The sequence below is a fragment of the Buteo buteo genome, chromosome 15 (assembly GCF_964188355.1).
Source record: "Buteo buteo chromosome 15, bButBut1.hap1.1, whole genome shotgun sequence".
In the NCBI taxonomy this organism is placed as follows: Eukaryota; Metazoa; Chordata; class Aves; order Accipitriformes; family Accipitridae; genus Buteo; species Buteo buteo.
The window spans coordinates 8412259-8436738 of record NC_134185.1 but is presented as its reverse complement, the minus strand read 5'-3'; the positions used below and the strand labels follow the sequence as shown (position 1 = coordinate 8436738).

The window sequence follows — 24480 nt, the reverse complement described above, 5'->3', positions numbered from 1 at the left end:
CACAACATGTTACACATCCACAACCGGACAACAGGACACTGCCAACAGCAGGCGCCCAACATGGATCTTTCCTCCCATAACCTGCTCCATCCAGTCCCACTGGCAGACCCTCAGACAAACGTAACAGTGAAATTCCTACTGTGGAGAAACACAAGCTTTGCCATAGAGTAGCAGACCAACGGCTCATCTTTCCCTTCATCACACTTATTCTGCTTATACTTCACCTGACCAAGTGCGAGCCCCTTACTGAGCGACTACAGAATGACAAAACACTTGTCTACACAATTAAGATACTCCAAATACAGAGAGAGAGTCAGATAAGGAGGTGTGCCTGATCTGCCCTACTTAAACATCTGTACAATCTGACTTAGCTGTAGATATGATACCTTATTGCCTTAAACTAGAAACTGTAGGCGGAGAAGGTCCTTGATGGAATCACACACCTTTTTCAAGCCCACGGCTCTTCTCATCCCTACGGTTATCTGAACTCAGTACACTACAGTTACTAGGCCTGAGTTAACTAAGCTGCAGACATCTCTCAAGTTTCAGAGTGATTTGATCAGCAGCATAAAATGAGCTAGTGTACAGAGATTGAAACAGGACCCATCGAGTTGTTAGCGATGGTCCTGCAGGACTGTGGATTTGCCAGATTAAGGAAACTCGCAGAACAAGTGGCAAGCATTCTGCTAATCCACACAATTTGTCCAAGCTTAAATCAAGGGAGCCATTACTGTAAAGTGAGGGGTACACTTTGGACGTGCTCTAATTGTTAATGCTGTAAATAATCCAGAGACAAAAGCACCTGCAGAACCTTTCAGAGCATTGCAGTCCAAAAGCACAGTCACCAGCATTTGTACAGCAATCAGGTGGAGGCTCTTCTCTCATAGTTCTCAAGTAGCTTAACAAAAAATGAATGGTTTCAGGGAAGAGACTTCAGACTAATTTTCATGAGATAGTTACAGAAAAGACCTGTCTAAGAGTGCTCCCAAAGCACCAATAATAACATTTATCTTGCAGAATCTACATTTATTCATGTATTTATCATGTTAAAAGTACCTCAAACAGCTAAGTCAAAAATGGGGGGGGGGGGGAGGATATTACAAGCACTGTAAATAATGCACACAAAAAATTGCTAATTCAGGACAACAGGAAAAAAAGTCAGACAATAACTGGGAGGGGGGAAATCAAGTTTTCCAGATAAAAAGTTTCACTTTCATGATCTCCAGTTTGTTTGGGGTTTGTTGGGGGTTTTTTTGTTGGTTTTTTTTAATTTATTTTTTTTTATTTATTTCCCAAATGGCACTTTTAGAAAGTGTACCTTGGGATTCTTTCTTACATTTAGAAAGACTTTTGGAAAATACTCCCCCTTCTATTTCCTTTAAGGTCTTTCCTCCCAATAGCTCTTAGCTGCTAAAGAGAAAGCAGTACAGGGGTGGGGCGCAGGGAAGGTAAGCAGGCCATGGTATATGTAAGTACAATAACCACTTCCCATGGTCTCTCAGTATATGGAAATTCTAATGACAGTTTCAGCTGCCCAGTGCTTTGAAAGAAATTCTTTGCAAAATCAAAGACTCCCATAAAGCAGACAAGGACTTCACAGTACCCATGAATTTCAAACCAGATAGTCTCAGAATAGTAAATACTACCTTTTCTCCCCAGCCCAAGAATTCATATACCTTAAATCAAAACATTTATTTCTAGAAATATGGATAAACAAAACTAGGGCACATTACTGCAGACCTAAAACTAGATAAAGGTCTTGGTGTAAAACAGCAGGAAAAAGAGCTTTCACCTGATCTTTTCAGATCCAAAGACAGCAAAGATGACAGAAAGAGCCAGAAATCACGGAAAAGCAGTTTTCAAACACAAATATGATTAAATCCTGCCCTCTGCTTCAATGCAAAGAACATGTATTCTAAGATTATTTTGAACCCTGGAATGTAATTCTTGTTCAATGCTAAAGCAAATGTTTGGTTTATGTGATGTACGTTTACTCTTCATATATATATGATACAGAACAAAAAATACAGAACAATATACACAATACAGAGAAAAAAAATGTAGGCCTTTCAAAAACCTTAAAGAACAGACATCATTATTTGCATTTAAATTGTTGTTATTAGTGAGGTTTTTTTAGTTTGTTGTGCTTTTAAATTAACATACATAATTTCCTTACCTTACAAACAGTCTCTGTATCCCAGGGTAAGATAGTCCTCAGATCAATAACTTCACAGGACACACCAAGCTTTTCTTGAGCCATTGCTGCCACCTCTTTGATCACATGTACCTGAAAAGGCAACATATTATGACCAAGTAAACATTTAGTTTCTGTTTAAGATGTTCTAAATTACACTTACTGAATACAAGCAGTGATTTAACATATTACCTGCATGTTTAGCAGAAACTTTTTTATTCAGTAATATAATAAGCATTTATTACTCAGTTCATTCTTATTTACCACTTACTTTATTCCTAGTATTTTAGCACCATTTCAAAAACTAACTTCAATGCAGAATCGCTGAAAACAAAACTGTTGCTTTCTAGAAAAGTATCTTTCAGTGAACAGTATCAGGCCTCACTATTTTATATTTGTAGTCAGTTTGGGGTTTAGGATAAGGTTTTTTTCGGACTGTAACTAAGCTAAGACCCAAATATATCAGAGTAATGTATTTTGATGTAGCAGTCACATGAAAACCTGCAAGAAGCATTATGTACATTCAAAAATAGTCCTAGTAACTACACTTACTGAAATTTACTGAAAGTGCAATAGATTACCAAGTGATCATCTCCAAAGCATTATCTTATGAACAGTTAAGAGAGAGTAAGTACCGTGTAAAAAATTACCTGTAAACATCCAGTCCTGACCCCCACAATCAAAGCATATTGGCAATAATATGACAATATGACCATTCACTGGTCTTCCAACAGAGTTTAATACCAACAGTACAAATGTTGCATTATCTGATTGTTACAATTAACATTTTACTAAACCAAAAATGTATTCCCCTCTTGCTAAAGAGGCTTGTACTAAATTAGAATATATTAGAATACTATCCACCAGTCAAGGAATATATTTAGCAGCACATGTAAGTGTGTCAAAGTAGATGCAAAACAATCCACATCTATTGGTATCCTTTTGATAAGCTATGTTATGATATGAACAGAAAAGAAAGCAATACTGCATACATTCAAAACTGTATCTTGACATTATGTTATATAACACTTAAACAAAATGTATTGTAAGCCTTGGTTTCCCTAAAACAAACATTAGCAAGCAAATGCTCCAACACAGAAAATAACCGTTATAACAACAACTTAGATTATCCTCCACAAGTATCTCAGCAAAAAGTATTTGCTCATGAGATATGAAGGTAATAAAGAATTTCTTGATATGACATTGTCAATAAATTCTGATGTTTTCCTTATTGTTAGAACATTTTGTAATACTAGGTTTGGACGGAGGCAGATGACCTCCATTGAGAAACCTCTAAGCATAGGTAAGGGGTCGGAGGCCAAGGACCATCTCCAATAAGCAATTTAGATGAGGTCATCTTGGTCTGGAAGGCAACAGAATTTAATATGGACACGGTCAGGCAGTGTCAGTTGCCTGATGGTCAGACAGCAGCATTGAATTCTCCACAGAGCAAAAATCTATGCTGAAACAAGATGATTAAGGATTTAAACATGCATCTACATAATGCAGATATGAATAGCTAAACAACAAAAGCCTATTTTAAAAAGTAAATCAATAGAAGTGTGGTAATAGTAAAAAGAAAATATAGATTGCAGTACTTTTGTTTAAACTTTTAATACATCTGTTGCTGTAATAAGAAGGTTTGAGAATTTTCCACAGGACACATGGGACGGATGTTTTTGCCGTTTCTCTGATGTATAAGTGAGAATGTTTACCTAGTTCACAGGGATAAGGATTAGTTAATGACCATAAAACACTGAGCACAACTGGAGAGGAACTAAAAGCCTTTACTGTTCCTTATTAGTACCACCCAAGAAAGCATCAGGCAACCCCACCAGAGCAGCAGCTGCCAAGCAACTACCTGGCATCCAAAATCATACGAGGAGCAACCCATGAGTACGTGCAATCACGCTGCCTATTGACAATAAACTCTGGATTGGTTGCACATTTCGCAATCAAGTTCCAAGTTTTTGTACGCAGCCTGCAAACACCCTCAGCACAAACTCACGGAACACATTTGATCTGAGACATCCAGAGCACGCTGCATTTAGTGTGTATGCGCTAAATATGTGTCCCCACGCTGTATTATACAGCCACACCCGTGATTTGGTCAGCTCCTAAATTTGGATTAGGGCTGCACATCTGTCCTATTACTTTTCACATCAAAAGAACCTCCTGTCTTAACACTTGGCCTACATTTTCCAAGCTCCAAAGCACATAGTTTTTTTGAAGGATGTCACTCCAAGTCCTCTCAGCACTACTGCCTACTGGATGAACTCAGGATATTATTAAGTCTCCACGGGCAGCTTTCAAACCATTACTTTATCAATTCAATTTTGGGGGATATGATGAACACTAAGATTTCATCCAAATGGAACAAAAATTTGCACTTTCAAAAGGGAACAGGCAGAACTATAGAAACTTTTCTACTGGAGAAACAAGTACAAGTAAAAATATTGAAGGAGTCCATAATTTAATACCAGTGCGAAGTATCAGCAACTAGTAGGGATAAACATAAATATAAAGGAGATCAAGTAGTCTGACGACAAGGAAACTATCACAGAAAAGCACTGAAGATTACAGATTTCAAACAAAAAGAAAAAAAAACCCACACCAAAAAAAAACCACACTCCAAAAGGCACAAGCCCAAAGATCAATTCATTACTCTTGTGATGAAAGTTAATAACACTCCATCCTCTAAAAAATTCTCAGATATAATTAGGCCAGGAAAATAGTAATCTTCTTAATCATAGGTTAAAGACAATAAAAAGATTTTTCTGCTAATTCCAAACTAGACTTAAATTTCTTTTCTATAATTCTTGAAAATTAACATGTATTTTTTTACCAGATTTTTCAATATTTGCACATCTTAATGGGGAGGGTGGGATGGTAGGGGTGTTCCAATCATATTCTTGGACAGCTTTGAAATATAACTGTTAGAATCAAAACTATATTGATCCCTATTTGTATTAAATATTCAGTAGATTTTAACACTCTGTATAAAGAAAACCCCAGACTGCACTTTTTAAAATAATGCAGTAAAAATCTATACTTTTTCAGCATACTACTACTTTGAACTCTCCTTTCCCATTGCCTTCCTCAGAGTCACATCTCACTGCCCGATTCTTAAATATATCACTTTCATAATCACAGATAAATCATTAACCTCCTGCACAGGTACCTCTTCCACACTTCCAGAGTCAGCTTCAACCAAAAATGAGTAAAATCTTACACAACAAGAAGCAGGTTTCATATAAGTATAAACACTGGCAATCATTTATTCAAGCACATAGCGATGGAAGATGCACGCAGTTTATTGTCCGGCATTTAAGCCTGAACGTAACACTATTCAAACATCATTTAACCCTTAGCTTTGGCTTTGCTGGATGACAAATAACTTGTCACAGCCTTACTGACCTGAGTGCCCCAAGCAACCAGTGTCACATCACTGCCTGTCTGCAGCACCTCAGCTTGAGACAGTGGAATGTTGTAGGGCTCCACAGGGACTTGTTCCACTGAATAAATAAAAACAAAGGGAAAAATAAGCATTAGATTCCTTTATTATTCAATATTATCCCATAAATATATATGCTAAAAATGTTCTTCAATTTTAATGCCATTTAAAACAATAGACCAAAATCACATTGAGTATTAATCTTTATTTCAAAGGCTTAGCTGTAATTAAAAGTATTTGTAATTATACTGTTACAAACACATTCAGTGTAGTGTTTAATTTATGTTATATACCACAGCAATAAGATACACATATACACAATAATGATAGTAATAAGTCCTGATGTATCCCAAGTCAAAATATCAGCATCAGATTTGGATATGGACACTGCTACAACTGATAAAAAAAATCTCAAGTAAAAGCTGCAGTTAATTCTAATAAGCATCAAGAGAGCCTTGAAATTTTACTTTAATAGTCAGGTGACAAGGAAAAGCTGTGCCGGCACCCTCCTGATATCTGCCAAGAATGATGTCCCACAATTTTATGTCTAAATAGTGGGAAAAAGTTTTCAGAACCTACACAAAAAGTGCCAACAAGAACTTGTTATTATAGCAGTTTTAAATTACTTTAAATGTTTTTGCTTTGAAAAAATTGTTATCTAGCCACAAAAATACACCACAATTAGAGGAAGCAGACAAAAATTAAACGTCTTTTCTTCTCGAAAACTTTAGAGGTGGTTTCACTCAACTCAAGACCCATTTACTAGTTTTCAGGTGGAAACACGTTAGGTCAATCATGCTAGTTTTCAATCAGTGCTCCAATGCATTATATCTTGACTGGTTTAATGATTAAAACTGTGATAAGAGAAATCCATATCATATTTTAAAAGAAATATTGTTCTGATCTAAAGGCGAACTTGTCTATGTACCAGCAAGTCAAACAGTACTTCTTAAAATAAATCCCAGTGATATTGGGGGGGGGGGAGAGATTTTACTCAACTCTAAATACACAAAAACAATTTATAAAGAAGGCACTCTACTTTTCTTGTTAACATATTTCATAGTTCATAAAATAGTTACTGAGTTCCTGCTGAACAAAATTGCTTCCTGAAGTCATGATAAAGAATCCTACTGAGTGATACCACCACAACAAATTAAGTGGTTTGTATTTTTCCTTCATTGGTTCGCCAGATCCAATACAAGTAGAATGACCTAGGTTTTTTCCTGGCTTACAAGTTATAAACATAACTTTTCAATAAATCAAACAGTGAATATTGTTTTTAAATCACAGCAGGCTTTTTGTTGTATATTGTTACTGCGGGGGGGGGGGGGGGGGGGGGGAGTGTGGAAACAAGTGCTACAAATTTCACTGAATCACAGAACAGCTGAGGTAGGAAGCAACCTCTGAAGATCACCTAGTCCAAGCAACCTGCTCAGAGCAAGGTCACCTCAAACTGATTGTTCAGGGCCATGTCCAGCCACATTTTGAGTGTTTCCATGGTCAGAGACTCCACAACCTCTCTGGGCAACCTGTTCCTGTGTTTGACCAACCTCACAGTAAAAAAAGCTTTTGCCTATGCTTACATTAGAGATATCTCACTTCACCTGAATGGGCACAGAGGAGACACACATATTAACTAAATCATTCTCCCTAAAAACAGAACAGGTATTTTTTTTTCTAGCACAATTCAAGAACACACATGCATTCAAACAAGGAAATAAGAAAAAGAAAAAAACCCAAATTTTAAATACAAGGTGCTTTTAAACAGCACAAAATCAGATCTCTTTGCAAACTATTATTTTTAATGTATTAAAATATCAGTGTCTTCCTGTAATGATTTCTTTGAATAACAAGCACCTAAAGGAATATAGGGTGGGGATACAAAGAGGGCAAAGGCACATCCAGCCCTCGCTCACTGCACATTACTGGTTGACAGTAAAGCAGACCAGGCTTCTGTGGATATTGCACATTGTAAAACCCTCAGGCTAAAGAAAGTAGAGATCCTGAAAGATAACAAAACCCACAACTATACTAACTGGCATTGACTAACTATGTTTTTCATGGGATTGTCATGTACGCGACACCCAGAGAACAAAAACCTTATAAAGATGCCACCAGACCTTTGAGTGGAAACCCAGGCAGCTGACGTGAATGAAGAGGTTTTGAAATGACAGTGGGAAGAACTTTTTTTGAAATGACCAAAGGAAGAACTGGAAGGTGTACATGATACAAAAAGAGCTCCTTCTTAGTGTAATGGTTTTATCCACTTAAGGAGATTAAACATACAATTACACAAATTAACCAATTTCTTCTGCAACAAGATGTCCATTGGATGAGCTCATCTAAAATTCCTGCCACTTTTAAATGCAAAATTCAGCTTGTCAAAAATTTATAGGGAAGTCCAGATTTGGCAGGATTTTATTTGCAAAAACTCCTGCCTCCACTAAAAATGATGAAAAGTAGCATATGAAATTATTCTATGCATATTCTTCCATAATAACTAACCAAACCAGGACAACAATGTTTATACAAAGCAGCCCATTCATCTATAACTGAAGATATAAATAAAATATTTTAAATCAAATATTTCAAATACAGATTTCAAATAAAGCAATTAACAAAAGGTTGTAATTATCAGGGAAAAAAGGCCATTGCAAGTCAATTTTTAAAAGGCTGCACCATCTGTTGCTTTTTCTAAAGAGCAATCTGAACAGCAGAAAGAAAACACGTTTTCTCATCTTACCTGTCTTGTCTCTATAACAACCACTGATGCAAGTCGTATTTATTTCTACACCACCAATGTCATATATAGTACAATTAAATGAAACTGAAAAGGTCAAAAAACATCAGAGTAGGTTCTCCACAAGATGTCTAAACCTGGTAATGTCAAGGTGACTCATCTTCTCCTTTGATTCATAATCATTATGTGCTCTTGACGCTGCACAGGCTGTTAACTATTTTTTATAAATCAAAGCCTCCTTTTTCTTTTTAATTCAGATATTTTCTTAGTATCTCTGACATTTAGGAGGACATCACCACAGCACATTTAGTAACATTATAATCTCATAAATTAATCAGCAACAGAATTCTCTCTATATATGTGTACTTGCATATTTAACTCTGGACATTTACCCAGAAAGGCTTGTATTTCTTTGCTCCTTTCTAATTTTATACAAGGCAAATTAACATACACAAAACTTCTGATGACCACTGTAAGACTATGTGGAAGAAGGGAGCATCTGCTACCTTAAGGGTGTCTGGACAAGGATCTTTTCAATGGAAAACAGGATAATAGGAAGAGGGAGAAGCCATAAGGAAGAACACACAGGGACACAAACCTAACCAACGAGGGAGGCTGTAACAAGAACCAAACCTGCTCAGTCCCACTTATTGATAAGGGTATGAGGAACGTGGGAGTGTTTCTTTCAGTACAATTGTCTGATGGAGGACCTTGCCAAATGGGATGATAAACAAAAAGAAGCTATAAACACAATACAGAGACACAAACCTGAAGACAAACATAACGACAAGAAACAAACCTAGTTAACTGTATTTCATTCAAACAAAATAGATACTTCTCTTCTGTGACTTAAAACTTACTATTAACAGACACCCAGGCAAAGTTTAAGATCTTAGCTCTAAATCCACTCCCTCCTTTTGGTGTTACTAAGGCTCTTGGGTATCTAAGGTGTGAGTTACTTCTTGAATGAACTGAAAATGTTTTCAAAATGTTCTTGCAAAGCTGTTCTTCACTTTGGAAGTTGCCTTTTGTCTTCAGTTCATCACAGTGTGAATGTGGTGAACTTAAGGCAATGCTACTTCGATATCCACCTTTCTCCCAGGGATGACTAAGGTGAAGATTTAAGGCCTAATTTTATTCTTGTATCTTATATGGGCAAAGGCATGTCTGGATAGCAAATATTCATATAGAAATGAATGTTCATTTAATAACACAGTTTCACGTCATGTCTCAATAAGCATACAACACGTTTGCATAACCAAATCTGTGTTCATTTGGGAAAACATCCAGCTAAATTCATTATTCCAAAAAAATTAGCAAGCAATCACAGTATCCATGTGATAGTCAAACTGAAATAATTTGTGCTACAGCTCTGATTTACCTTGGAGACCAGACTTATGTTTCAAAACTTTTACGAAGGAAGATTCTTCTTTTTTTTGTACAATGTCTTTACTGTTATGAAAAAAATCTGCTCTTCAATCTTGAAAAACCTGCCCTGTCATCAACAACAAAAAGAAACAACCAAAAAACTTGAAAGCGACTAGTGGGCCTATATAGCTCCTTGAAGGGATGCATCACATGCAGAATCACAAGGTTGGTTCTGAACAAAAGCTTCCATAAAACAGCAATGACCTGGCACCCTACTTAACATTCTCAAAAAGCAACTTCAGGTTATACATCTTAAGCTAGATATACATTATCTTCCATCACTAGGATCCAACAGCTAATTTCAACAATAATAGCAACACCTGGGGGCAGAAGCAGAGGGCCTAGTTTTTTCTTTGTCTGAGGTGTAGTGGATGTGGAGTTTTGTCATTTTTTGTTTGGTTCACTTTTTCGTTTTATTTGTTTAAAACAAAGCATTAGTAGCTTCAACCCACATGAACAAGAACAGATATCCTGTGTTTTAAAGACTATCCCATCTACAGCTTATTTTCAGCTGAAATTTCAAAGATATTAACAACTCTGAGCAAAATATCATGGGTAGCTATTTAGAGGCCTCATACGGAGAAAGAAAATTCCATTAGAGGAGAATGATGAAGCTCAGATGCCTACATTAATTTTACAGATAGAAAATACTATTTCCCATTATCGTCTTTGACACCTTTATTTTTCAATGAAGTCCCTACACACCCACTGTAACATCAGTTGTGAAGTTCTCTGCAACAAACATATCTATTCAGATGAAGCTAGAACAAAAAAAAATTTTCTGGGAGGGGCAATAAAATTTCATCATTCAATGCCTTAGCCATCATCATGGAAATAAAGAAAATTATTTTTTGTCTGGAACAATGAGGCCCCAAATCTTGGGTAGGGTTTTATACCATATTATACTATTAATATCCTGTCTTTCCCCTAAAAATGTATCAATGTCAAAGTGGAAGTTTCTGGTAGAAGTCAGTAACTCCTCCCACCCTGCCCCCCCAAAAAGGAAAGGGGGGGGGGGGGGGGGGGGGGGGAGATAAATAAAGCAACAGAGGACATCTGATTTTTTCTTCTTGTTTTGGAAAGCCTGAATGTTCCCAGTCTTTGGAAGACCCTTTAGTATTTTGAGACACTAATGGGAAGAGACAAGAAATACATGTATAGTTCAAGCTTTCTGTGTAAGTGAATTTCTGAATCTGTACTATCTTCTTTCTCCTGCTACAATGAACACATTCATATAGGATATTATAAAATCTTGCTCTACTCAAAACACAAGACAGTTGCATTTTTAAAATCCTTCTTTCCACCATTTATCCAGTTCTTGTTTATCAGGCTTGTGTTTTATTGCTGCTGCATCAGGACCGAACAATCATGATGACCCTGGTCCATTTCTGAATTCACCAGGCCACTTTGTTTCTATGGTGGAATTACAAGAAACCTTGCTCATGGCCAGCAGCATAAAGAACTCCAAGAGATTAATTTTCTAGGAGAAACTCCCAGGCACCACTCTTCTTCCAGCTCAAGCTGACCCAACCCACAAAGGACAGCCAAACAGTTAAGATTATGAACTAAGATTATGAACTAACAATGCCAGAGGAAAAGGTGAAAATAAAAGGAACATCAAAACCCTTTCACACAATAAAATATTCCTGCTTTATATTGTAGAAATAATAAAAAGTCCACTCAAAATTGTTTCAAAATGAAGGAAGTTACCTACAATCATCACATGTTGACACAAATGTACTATAAATTTCAGCCTACATCACTAAACTGATATTCTTAGAAATATTAAGACAAAAATGTAGGTAATATCTCTGAAAATCAGGCCATTGGAATGTAGGAGGAAGTCACAGTCTTTCAGAAACTACCAACATCATTTTGCAGCAATGCTGCGGTTGGTTATTGACCAGCACATAAACCACATTAACCACTATTTCAGCACATCTTTACTCAAGATTTCAATCACAAGGCTGATTTATGTTCACTACACAATCCAGCAATTGCTTTACAAGTCATTTCTTCAAACACAAAAACCACCCTATATTCTCAAAAACTGTGTGATATTGATGTGCAGCCGTTCATTCCACTATGAAAGCAAGTATTTCATTAACTCTGCAGTCTGTATTTGTGACTAGTAAATACTGAAAAAAAAGAAAAAGAAAGAAAGAAAGGGTTGTTTTAAGGACACAGGAATTTTAAACTTCCATATTTTTTTTCTTTGTTTAACAGGACTGTAAGACTCAAGTTCATTTTCCAAACTACTTCATCTAAATGAAGGGTCAGAGATCTTTATTGCTAAATTTCAATAAGATCTCAAAACACACTGAACGCAAGGAATGCAATACCCTTTGGGTACATCACACCACACTAAAAATAGCTGCACTTTTAAAAATACATTGCTAACAGGAATTCTGGGTCTTTTTTGAAAATATAAAAGCAAATAAGCAGTTTCCTCAGTAAATATCCTGTTTGTTCCTGAGTTATTCTGCTATTTTTTTTGTAGCTTTGATGTGCGCTTTCTAAATCTTTCCCTTGTTATTTTTTGGTTCTCTCCTCTAGGAAGAGGATAAATTTACTAACAAAATGGATGCACTGATAGAAAAGTGCTGTTAAAAGGTCCAAAGTGAAATACAAACATTTTGTCCTTTGCTCAACTTCAGTCCACACACAGAATCAACTTATAAACTGCATTGCTGGATTCAAGCATAGTTGGTATATAAAGCTGTATGACATAGAAACGCTGAAGGTAAGTGATGGCTTGAGTTCTATTTTATCAGTTGCTCACCCAGTCACTCTGCCTATCTCCACATGCAAATTTTGTTTTCATCCATTATCTGTTCTGAGTCTAGTTTCTCTAGTCCAAAGAAGTAACAAGCTAATTTTTTACAACCAAGTCAAGCACTATCATCTTCAAATTACCCTATTCTTCTATGTTATGCATCATGATAGCTGTTAAAACTTCTTTGAACCAAAAAGTTCACTATGACTAAAACAAACGAAAGAAGTAATGGGAATCACACTTCCTTCCACATAAGATTAAAATCTAAGAGGGCATATTTTCAAGATTTTTAGAAATTAAAGCACTTCAAGGAAATTTTAACTTTGGGGAAATGGTGATGTTCAGTTCTTTTGGAAAAATAAGAACTGATCTGGAAACTTATTTTAGTATCTACAGTTATCAAAGAGAAAGCAGTTTAACTTCTGTCAAATTTATATTGCAGTTTGATAAAGAATGATGCCTCTCAGCTCTATTTATTTTTTTTTTCTTTTTTTTTTTCTTTTAACCCAAGACTGTACAAAGCATTCCACTTCCAAAGTTAACTGAGCATGACTCGGACTGTAATTGTTCATTTATCTTTGCAGCCAAATTTAGAGATCTTACTCAGTTTTCACAATTCCTCTAAAAACACAACCTCCAAACATAGCTAGAGACAAAACAAGTCAAGACTTCTGCTACAGTATTGTTTTAACTGTGACTATCAACATACATATGCAAAAAAAAAAAACCACAAACAAAAAAAAACACCAAAAAAACAAACCAACCCCAAAACAGTGTTGCTTTATTGGAAAACATAGCATATGAGTCTTTACCTGCAGCTCTGTAAAGTATTTTAGGCTCAAAGAATATGCATGGATTTTTGTCCTCTATGCAAGACAGCAGCAGTCCTTTGGCCTGAAGAGGACTCCTTGGAATTACAATCTGTAAAAACATTTTTAAAATAGTTTATTTAAACTGCAATTCTGCTGCAAGCTTCCTCAACTAATATTAAAAACGAAGCAATTATTTGCTTTAAGTAAGCCTACATACAGATTGACTAGTTTTTACAAAGTGAATTAACATCAGTCTTACATTACTAACACACACTCCAAATTTTGAATTTTATTTTGTTCATTGATGAGGCTTGAATAATTCCCTTCTACACCATGATTTAAATACTATTGGACTCCCATCCAATAAGGTAGAACTAACACCCTAACAATAACATTTTGAGGTGGAAAGAACAGAAGTCAGTGAGATTAAAAAAAAAATTACATGTTAGTTTAATAAAATTAATATAGAAGTATGACAAAAAATACAGCTGAGTGATTCTCAGTTGTCTGGGTAAAGATTCATCAGAGCAGGCCTGGAAGGTATTCAGACTTAGTCCAGTAAGTTTTGAAGACTAAACACAGAAATAGCTATTTAAAGTTTACTTCCTTTTCTTATAGTGGAAGCCTGAAATTTGTTCATCTCGGAAACAAACAAATACCAAAAAATACCTGAAACTACTATCAAGCAAAGACAAAACTAAGTAAGGCCTCCAGGTGTAATATGAATACTTGGAACGAAAAAGTATAACTGATTTGCCAACAGAAGAGTTAATTTTGGATGATGTAAGAGAATGCTGATTATGAACAGAAAATTACCAAATTATCACAGTTTAAATGAAAATAGAACCCGAGAGATCAATTCCCTCAAATCAGAAGGACAAGGTCATTTACATCCCAGAGATCTCAAAGAGCTGGCACATGCAGCATGAAGTCTACTAGCAAACATTTTTATAGCTGTGAAGTTAGAAGTGGCCCACTCTGAAAACATTACCTGTAGCACTTGTTTAAAGAAAAAAAAAAGAAAAAAATCCATGTAACTACAGACATGTTAACTTATTGTCTCCATGAGTTTCCAAGGCTTCAAATAATTTTTGAAAGTAAGAACATTTAATTATATAAAAGTAATAAAAAAAGAGTCAAAACACAACCTAAATCTGCTATCGCATCAAATTAACTTGGTAAGTGATTTTTATAAAGAAGGAAGAAGCAGTCTATTAATATTTCACCAAAGCATTTGGTAACAGACACATGGGAAATTACCCAACTGATGAATGCTCCTTAGGGATCATTTTTAGGACAGACTTTATTTACCTTATTAATTTACAATATTAAGTCACAACATGGTAATGAAAACTATTCAAAAGCTGAGAGTCACTACCACCACAGAGAATGATACATTCATCATTCACATTGAGGACATAACTGACAAAAGCAAAAGTAAACTGAACAATAAATGTGTGACTTCTCATTATGTAAGGACTACATTTTTTTTTTATAAATTTAGAACTCAGCAGTAGAAATTCAGATCTGAATTTATTATCTGCTCAAAGGATGACTATAGGACACTATCCAGTACAGCCCCCAAAAAAGCATAATGTAGCCAAGGAAGTGTTAGTGCTATTGCAAAAATCACTGCTAGAAACTCAGCTGGAATACTTCATGACAATATCAACTGTTTTGAAAGAAAATTAATTAAACAGGTGCCAAAAGAGCTTCAGAAAATGTTAACATCTCTTTGATAGTTTGATTTGTTTAGTCTAAGAAAACAAAGACTAAAGGGGAAACAATTGTTCTCTCAGTATATGAAAGTGAAAATGAAGGACAGATAAGTTAAATATGCAAGTTAGTCAGGAACAAATTTAGGCTGGAAATTAAAAGAAACCTTCTAGCCATGATGACAAATATTCTGGAGCAGTCTTACAATGGAATAGAGACAGTCAATACAGGAATTTTGGAAGACAGTCTGATCCATTAAGACATACACCCTCAGAACAGTAGACAAAAGATAGAATCATCTAGCAATGCCCTTGTCACCCCAACAAGCCTTAAGTACTAATGATTACAATCCTTCCCCTGAACAGCCAAAGTTGTACAAAGTCTCTTTTGCTTGGAAAATCCAAACCTTCACTTAACTAAAAACACAAAATAAAAATCTTGTCAGGAACATGCCGCAGAGTTTAGTAAGAGGGCAGTTCTGAAAACTACTCTCCCCAGAGATCAATCCTACCTTTACCAGCTTGTAATACATGGCCTATCCTCTTCTAATTTAAAGAAAATATGCATAAATATGGGACTTCTGCAAATAAATCTAAACCACAAGTTCATTTGCATTTTTGGATTCATATGTTAAGGGCTAGGTTTGGGTTCATCAAATAAAAGACCTGCAACCTGAAAGGTAAAGCCTTAAACATTATTAACTGCATTAATGAACAGCTTTGCAAAAAAATATTAAAGGAGCAACATTTTTTCCACAACTATACAGAACTCAGAAGATTAAGTCTAAAATACTTCTCTGTGCATCAAGAATTAGTATATTGTTTCATCAGTTCCACAGAATTTAGCATGCCCTTTACCTTTAACTGAGATGACAGCTGTTAGTGGTAGCAACCTATTTTAGCACTTTACCCAAGGAAAAGTGAAAGAAAGTGAAAAAACAAGAAGAAAGATCAGAGATGAGAGAAAAGAAATAAAATTAACTGGAGTGATTAAATAAAATTCTGACTTACTAACTTACTCAGAAGACAAAGCACAATAGTACTAGATTGCTATGAATTAGAAAGTTTTAATCACCAGAGTGGACCACTAAATCTCAGCACTTGGTTCAGTATGTAAAGATCTGAGATTGATCAACAAGATCAGCATAAATTAGCTAGACCTGGCATCAGTATCTTAATCGTAAGTTATCTTGTGCTTCCATATGATAATAAACTACTCTAGTTTTTAAACAAGCTCAAGAAACTGTGTGATTCAATTACATGGCAAAAGACTTTGTAGGTTGCTTTTGTCTATATCAGGAAATATTTTCAAGTTCAGAATAGGAACACCCCAAAGATCATAAAGAACACCCAAAGACAAAAATGCATTCTGTTTCTCAAATATCATGAAATAAAATGTGAATACTACAAGATTTTTTTTTTATTTAAGTAAAGAGAAACAAGTATGAGAAATGGCTATGGCCTCGCACAGGGAGTAATGAGTAATATCTGAAGTTTTGGAACACCAAAATCATGTATAGACAGTAGTTTAAACAACAGATAAACAGTGAACATGTGTCTTCAGCATGCAAATACTGGTTTTGCTTAAGTCTTCCACATTAATCAAGCTATGAGTCATTTCTCAATGGACTGGATGCCAGTTAACCCAGACAAGTCCATAGACAAAAATTTACTCAGAAAACAAATGGAGAGCTGGCAAAAAGTGCTCTCAAACTGAGATGACTAGATCCCACTCCTCCCTCTTCTCCAGGAGTTATCCATCTAAGCTCTAGGAATCTTAGCTTCAAGGCATGCCACCGTCTCACGCAGAAAGCTTGCTTAAAGTTATCATTCAGAGAATCACAGAACAGATGAGGTTGGCAGGGTCCTCCAGCAATCATCTGGTCCAATGCCTCTGCTCAAGCAGAGCCACCTAGAGCCAGTTGCCCAGGACCACATGGAGACAACAGACTCATTGTTAGTCAGGTCCATTAAAAACCAAACAAACAAAAAACCAACCAAACAAGATCAATCTTCATAAAATAAGAGTTACTGTACCTTTATTCCTGGACAGTGAGCAAAAAAAGCTTCTGGACTTTGAGAATGATATAGTGCACCATGACCCACACAGCCCCAGGGGGCTCTGATGGTGAGGTTTCCACAATTAAACAGATCTCCAGAGCGGTAACGATATTTTGCTGCTTCGTTAACAATCTGGAAAGATTTATATACGAAAGTAACATTCAGTCCAATACCTTTAGTTATGCATCATTAAGCTTCTACAATACATGAGATGTAAGTACATCATCTGCACCATGCATGGGATTCAGAGGACCAAATTAGAAGTAAAAGAATCTTGTAAATCAGTGGAAAGGCAACATTTTCCAAGGGAAATGAAGCCATAATTTAGTGTGTTCAAGTTAGATGCTTAGGCCTCAGGAGTAGCCATATAACCCAGTTGTTTCCCCATTCCCATACTGTCAATCAGCCCAGTTCAAATCTGTAGTTTGTGCTGTGGACACATGGCTGGTTGCAGCAGCAGAGAAGTGAGAGATGGTGTAGGGAAGACACAGCTGAGGAATTTAAGGCTACTGAAGCCAACACAGCCACAAAACCAGAAATAAAAACAAACAAAGACATTTGCTTCAAACCACATCTTTAATTTCCATTATTTAATGAGCCTTCAAACTGGCCTTGGTACTTTCCTGTTTACTTAAAGCATGCATAAATATTAGTAATACAGCTGTGGATATATTTGCAAAAATTACATATTCAAACCAAGCATTAATGCTAACAGACAAGTAATTTAAACAGTCATAAGATTTCTTCTCTCAAATTTATTAGAACTAACCTGATCAAATGCTGGAAAAATGTAATCTGCAAACTGAATTTCTGCAATGGCTGTAGCACCCGTGACAGCAACTCCAATACCAAAGCCAACAATTCCTTGTTCACACAAGGGGGTGTTGAAAACTCTATCTTTACCTATAAAAAAACCACACAAAAAAAACACATGCACAATTCCTTTAACACACCAGCTCCAAGTGGAAAACATAACCCCAGAAATATTCGAGTTATAAGCAAGTCACCTGCAATTAAGTATACGGCTTTTTAGATGGGCTTTTTTTGGTGTAGGAACAATAAACATCCATTACAGATAAAGATACTTTCACTAATTTATAACAGAGGAAGACAAGGAGAAAAAAAAATGAAAGATAAGAACAGTTTCTGTAACTTACAATGTTCTTAACACTTCAAGGAAAATAATTTGTTCTGATGTATATACAGATAAGCATGCATACCCCTCATGCTTATATGGGAGGAGTAAAGAATACTTATAAGCATTTTAAAAAGTCATAATGCAGAAAAGTATTGTTACTACTTTTTTTTTTTTTAGACAGTCAAAACTAACTATCCATACTCAAAGGCAGATGATCTACGAGAGCATCTGTATGAAAGTACACTGTCTCTTGCCCACACTCCCCATAAGCAGTGCCCAGTCTTACCACTCTTCTTTCATAAGGTAAGGCTGCACTTACTAAAGAATTTGGTTTGTCTCCAAGGCAAGTGAAAAAGAAGCTGTTCTTGCTGTTGGAGGCACAAAACTGGAAATCAAATATTTCAGGCTTTGTCTTCCCTATGGGAGTGCAAAAGGTCATTTTAGCCCTGACATATTTCTGTGCCACAGTAATTTCAAATTCCAAATATGCATCAATCTAATAGATGGCTGAAGGCAAAATTGTTCAGTTCATGAAATTAAAAACAAGGAGGGGGAGGGAGATGAAACGCCACTACAATAACCTCTATAAGACATATTTACAATATTTGCCAGCAGTACCGCACTCCCTCAGCAGATCAACAGGAAAACCTAGTTATGCTAATAAATTTTCCCTTTAGAACATTGGGAAATAAACAGTAGGTTTCTATAGGAGTCTGTCATGCATGAATATGCCAAGACTTCAAACTGGATGGAAAAAAGTGAGTGCAGTGCACACCAATGACCATGAAATAAACTAAGCAATAACTAAATAACCACCAAATAAATTACTAAAAAGAAAGACTAAACTAATCAATTAATAATTAATTAGGAAAGTTGTTACTATGAAGACTCCTAATTTCAATAGCTGCAAGTTAAACTAGAGGAAGGGAAGCTAACAAAAGGTTTTAAAGGGATAAGAGCAGAACCATTGCCTACAGCTGTATTTACAATACAGTAAAGGGAGGCATGTTAATACATATCTTTCAAGTACATGTCTTTCATCTTCACACATCACCCAGCACAGCACTGTCATTGCTTGTACCCTGTCCATATGCTTCACCTGGTGTTTTGAATCTCATACTTCAAGGGTTAATTTGTTTTGGGTTGGTTTTTTGGTTTGGAGTTTTGTTTGTTTGTTTGGGAGCGATCTTTTTTTGATACATCAGTAATTAGGTTTTGGCTCTCCTTCTGCCTTCCTCTCTTCTCCTTCTACAAGGAACTTAAGACACCACTCATTTAAGGCAAGTGAAAAAAATGCCATGGAATGATACAATGTTGGTGTTGTCAGTGAGGCTACACAAGCCAACACAAGTCCAAAGGGCTACCACAACTGCAGGACACCCCACGATTTTGCATACAGGACAGAGGAAACGTTTTCAACCACCTTAAAGATCACCTTTTTGAAGGGAAGCACCATTTTCTCAAATTGGTCATTCCAAACTTCTGTGACTTCTACCCATTTCTTATAAATCAGTATTTGAAACAAAAATCCTGGAGACTTACAGTACTTTTAAAATACATGCACATTGGGCTGCTTTTTGTTTAGAAACAAATTACCAAGAAACATTTTTAAATTCTTATGACTTACAAGTCCTGCTATTGACACTGGAGATAACAATGTTACCACTGCTAGCTCAGTAATTAACAGTGAATTCCAGATTAACAAAATTATTGCATAGCTTTTGAAAGAAAGCGGGGTTTTGTTGTCTGGATTTCAAACACACCCAGTATCACCCTGACCAGCTCTTAATCACAGTGAAGTACCTTGCAGATGAGAGAACATTTTACAAGTAGAAAAACCTGCTAGCTCTCATTTCCAAGGTATATGAGCAAGCTGATCTCAGTAATTTCCAGATGTGGGTCATCTGTACTTTGCTTCATATCTCTTGGAAGAAAAAAATAATCTCTGCAGGTACTGTGCTTAAAAGTTGTTCAGACTGAAAATGGCATAGGAAGTGAGAATGGTAGTAACTTCATAGCACTGCCATTTATTATTGCTGGGCATTTATTTTACCAGCATGCTGCAGTAACACTAATAGTCTGCATATTTCTATTCTTTCTTAATTAGTACTACCAATGTGCCTGGCAATGTCACTACATAAAAACAGCCCAAGCCCTGAAAGATTCTCATTCTGAGTAGCAGAAAGACAGAATGCTCTGGGAAACCCAGAACTGGGCAAGATATTTATTGAATATGTAACTTGTTTTTATTGTCTTCATAATTAAGTTATACTCACTTCTGACAGACATCAATTGTGTCTTGGCTTTTCTGCCAAGAATTAAAAGTCAGTTCAAAAAGCTTCACGCAGGAATTATCTCTTCCCTTAAGAGCTGACAAAAGGGGGATATTTCAGTCACCTCAGTACCATGCTTCTCCCATGCAGAATAAGAAACTTCGGCTTTCAGGGCTATTTAGTCCCACTTCTACAGAGTAAATAGATCAGTAAACTAATCCATAGGATGAAGAAGGAAAACAATGCCGTGGAAAGATGAAAGAACTTCTATAACAAGGGGAATGCAAGATTATTTTTGAACCTAGAGAATGTATACTGTGTAAATTGTTCTCATCCCTGAAGGATGGCTGCAATCTCAGTTCCCAAGCTATACAGCATCCTCTGGTGTGCTCCCTCCACTGACAGGCGTCACAGTCAAGGAAACAGAAGCATAAACCACCTACGCAAATGTGTAGTTGCCCCAGGCCTCACCACCATCTGTGAAGGTGGGGAAGCCCTGCTTCAGATGCAACCACAAGAGCTGTCCCTGTACCCATATCCATCTGTAACACTATAAACACATAGCAAACATCCCCTTCCCTCTTTTTTTATTTAATCTAGGGTACCATGAATAAGACATCTTGTTTCCCTTCTCTTTCACTGATGCATTTAAATTTTTAATTTCATTTAAAACAACTCCTATTTTAATAAACTAAAAATGCATGAACATTACCAAGACATATTACACTTTCCTACTTCTTAAAAGTCCCTTGGCAGATCAATGTATTTCACTTCACTTGCTTACGTGATATTTTGATATAGGACATAGCCAGCAAAGAAAACACTGAAAAAATAAGACTACAGAAGAGACGGAAGAAAAAAAAGTTAAATTCACAGTAAATTTCAAAATATAGCATTTCATATTGAAATCAAAATATTCAATTAGCATTTTTTTTCCTTGTGAATTTCTATTCTATTTTTAACACATACCAATTTACTGAAATGCAGGTAGGTCTGCTTTAAGAACTCTACCACGTAACCTACATAGACTAATGTCTGAGAAGAACAAAAAAACCCAGATTGTTGAGAAGTGCCCAGAAGTCAGATCATACTAAGCTTACCTAATCTTATTAACAGATTTTTCAGAGTATACTGAAATAGCCTAACACATTGGTTCCATAAATAATTTTATATCATCACACAAAAATTGATATGTATTTGAACAATCCTGTAAAATGAGCTTTTAACTAATAATTGATAAAAACTTCAAAATTAATTCTTTAATATCAATCTAGGGTAGGTGAATGTATTTAAAAGCATGTTAGATCCACCACACTAGTGTGCACTTCTATGATTCAAAATATAAAACACATCCTTTTAAAACTGCTGAAATACCACTGAGATATTAAATCAGAGGCAGCATGCTGCTGTCAATGGAATATGATGAAATAAATGAAGTGAGAATCAATAACACCAAATGTGAAATACAACATGACTGCTATAACATGATCAGCTTGAAGCACCTGATTTGGACTTTCAGAACTAAAGGCATAATCCTGAAGTACTATGGCTTAAAACAGTAAAGAAAGAAACGAGTAACTGTCACTGAATGAGATTCATTACTCAGGAATTGTTTTGATTGTACATTTAAAACAATAATACTGAACCTTTAGGAGCAAAACCTAAAGCAATTTACTATTCATTAGATGGAAAAACAAGCCTTGGATAGAGTTTCAAGGGTTACGGTTTTCTTTATAAAATCTAGCCCTTTAAGGCAAGAAGATATACGCATCATTAGGAATAAACAAATTATTAATTTCCCTGAACATTAAAAATTGTATGGCATGGTTTTAACCTCCTATTTCTATTGATACAATATGAAAATCATTACTAAAACTAACACAAAATATTCAAACACTGAACATTTAAAGGCATTAAGCCTATGGATTTTTATCTATTTTTATTTAACATTTTATTTTTTACATTTTTTTCAAAATGTGAAAAGGAAGTCAACTTTGATAAACAGCCATTCACACCATCCTTTGCAAACCACCCAAGTCAGGTCTCAGCTGAAATCTGACTGAAGCTGACAAATAATCCAGAGATATTTTGTCTTTCCATATTTCATTTCCACATCAATGAAGAAACATTTCCTAAAATGTACTCTTCTCCTATTACTTGCATCAGCCACTCAGCTCAAAACAAGCTATCACAAACTCCAGGAGCTGACTTGTCACTCCAGGTGAAAGTAGTACCTCTATGTTATCTGAAACCTGGTGCGTCAGCCTCTGACTAAAGACATTACGCTGGTGTCCATTTCAATTAACCTGCCTGGCCTTACAAACATCCCTAGTTTCAGCCATCTGAACAGGTTGGTGCCCTTTTCCAAGTAGTGAGGGAAGCAATATGGCAAACAGGGCTATGTGAAAAAAGGATGATTCTTCTCATCTCTCCATCCCAATAACTCAGGAAGAAGGTTAGATGCATGTTGAGCAAGTGAATAAATACACTAGAAGTGTTGCCTAACAAGGTAAATCTGAAAAGATTAAAAACATTAAGGAAAAAAGTATTTGATTAAAAGAAATTTTTAAAAAATTACTTCATCCTCCCCTGATCTATTTTTACTTAAAGAAAAAAAGATTGATCTTTGTGATTTTCAGAACAAAGAGTTAAGTACCCAAAAAATGTTCAAATTACCACTGACCCTCTAAGGGGCAACAGCTTTAAGGCTGTCTTACAGTCATCTTCTCATCCTCCAAGAATAAAAAGTTTCATAGCAACCTAACAGAACATGTTTACAGACACATGTAGTTGATTATTGTGCATTAATGTTTTGGCCTGCTTCATCGTTATTTGTTCCAAGCTGTCAGGAAAAAAGTATTTCAGATTTCAGTATCTGCAATGAAACTTGTTCCTGTCTTAATTTAACTTCAAAGATGAGGTATTCAAACAATATCAAATCTCCTATAACGTTAACACACCACCCAAGGCTCCAACTCTAAGTAATTTCACATCACTAAGAGCCTACATTGGCCGATTTGAGTGGTTAAAGGAGTTCTGCCAGTGATTTAGTCAAAGGAGGATGTTTTGTTTTAAGATACTTCTACATCACTTGTGTTAAAAGAGACATCTTAAAAGATGTCAGCACTGAGTAGTATTAACAATGTACCTGGACAGAATTTTATTTGTCCCCATGATCTCATTAACTTCCATTTAAAACATCCATTAGAAGTCAAATAGAAGAGTCCAACAAGCTAAATATATTCTGTCCTCAACTGCAACAATCATGGATGCACGTGGAGAAACAGAGGACCGGAGAGAAAAGGAAGTGTCAGCAGGTTAGCTTCTTTGCTACTCACTGGGGACTTCATGTAGAAAATTCAAATGGAAATGACTGATTTCAAATCAGTCCTGCCTCTAAAGACCTGTTCTAATCCTAGAGTATCTAGGATTTTTCATAGATGTACATCTACATAAGCCTGCTAATTCTACTCCTTAACATAATTTAACACAATCTATCCAGCATTCAGACTTTCTTGGTCCCACAATCCCTTTTAAGCCCTGTTTTACAACTGGTGACACTTGCTATCTTCCATTTCTCTGATACTATGAGAGGGCAGGCATCACAGCTAGTGGTTTGGTAAATTCATACTCAGCTCTTTTAGAGCTCCCAGTTGAACACAAAACGGTCCTAGTAATTTCTTATTAATTTTAATCAATTTGTTGTACAAGTACTTCTATTGATATCCTAATAGCAGTTCTTCAGCTTTAAGAAAGGGTGTGCGATGGGCACTCTTCCTCTATAGCAAATGCCAGTAAAAGCACATTAGCTTTCCAGGTGAATATGCAAATTTCAAATCTACTTGTCCAAAGCAGGGCTTCAGTTTCACAAGCACAGAGATGGTTTACC

At 35.9% G+C, this 24480-nt stretch overlaps 1 protein-coding gene across 2 annotated transcripts in view; it reads right to left on the bottom strand.

The window, feature by feature from the left end:
• Nucleotides 1–24480, bottom strand: part of BCKDHB (branched chain keto acid dehydrogenase E1 subunit beta) — a 124596-nt gene that overhangs the window by 78953 nt on the left and 21163 nt on the right. For both annotated transcript variants that reach the window (XM_075046494.1, XM_075046493.1), the window contains exons 4-8: nucleotides 17950–18083; nucleotides 17157–17312; nucleotides 13405–13513; nucleotides 5612–5709; nucleotides 2177–2287 (exon numbers count right to left, since the gene is read on the bottom strand). In XM_075046494.1, coding sequence (XP_074902595.1) covers nucleotides 2177–2287; nucleotides 5612–5709; nucleotides 13405–13513; nucleotides 17157–17312; nucleotides 17950–18083 — 608 coding nt within the window. The remainder of the gene's footprint in view (nucleotides 1–2176; nucleotides 2288–5611; nucleotides 5710–13404; nucleotides 13514–17156; nucleotides 17313–17949; nucleotides 18084–24480) is intronic.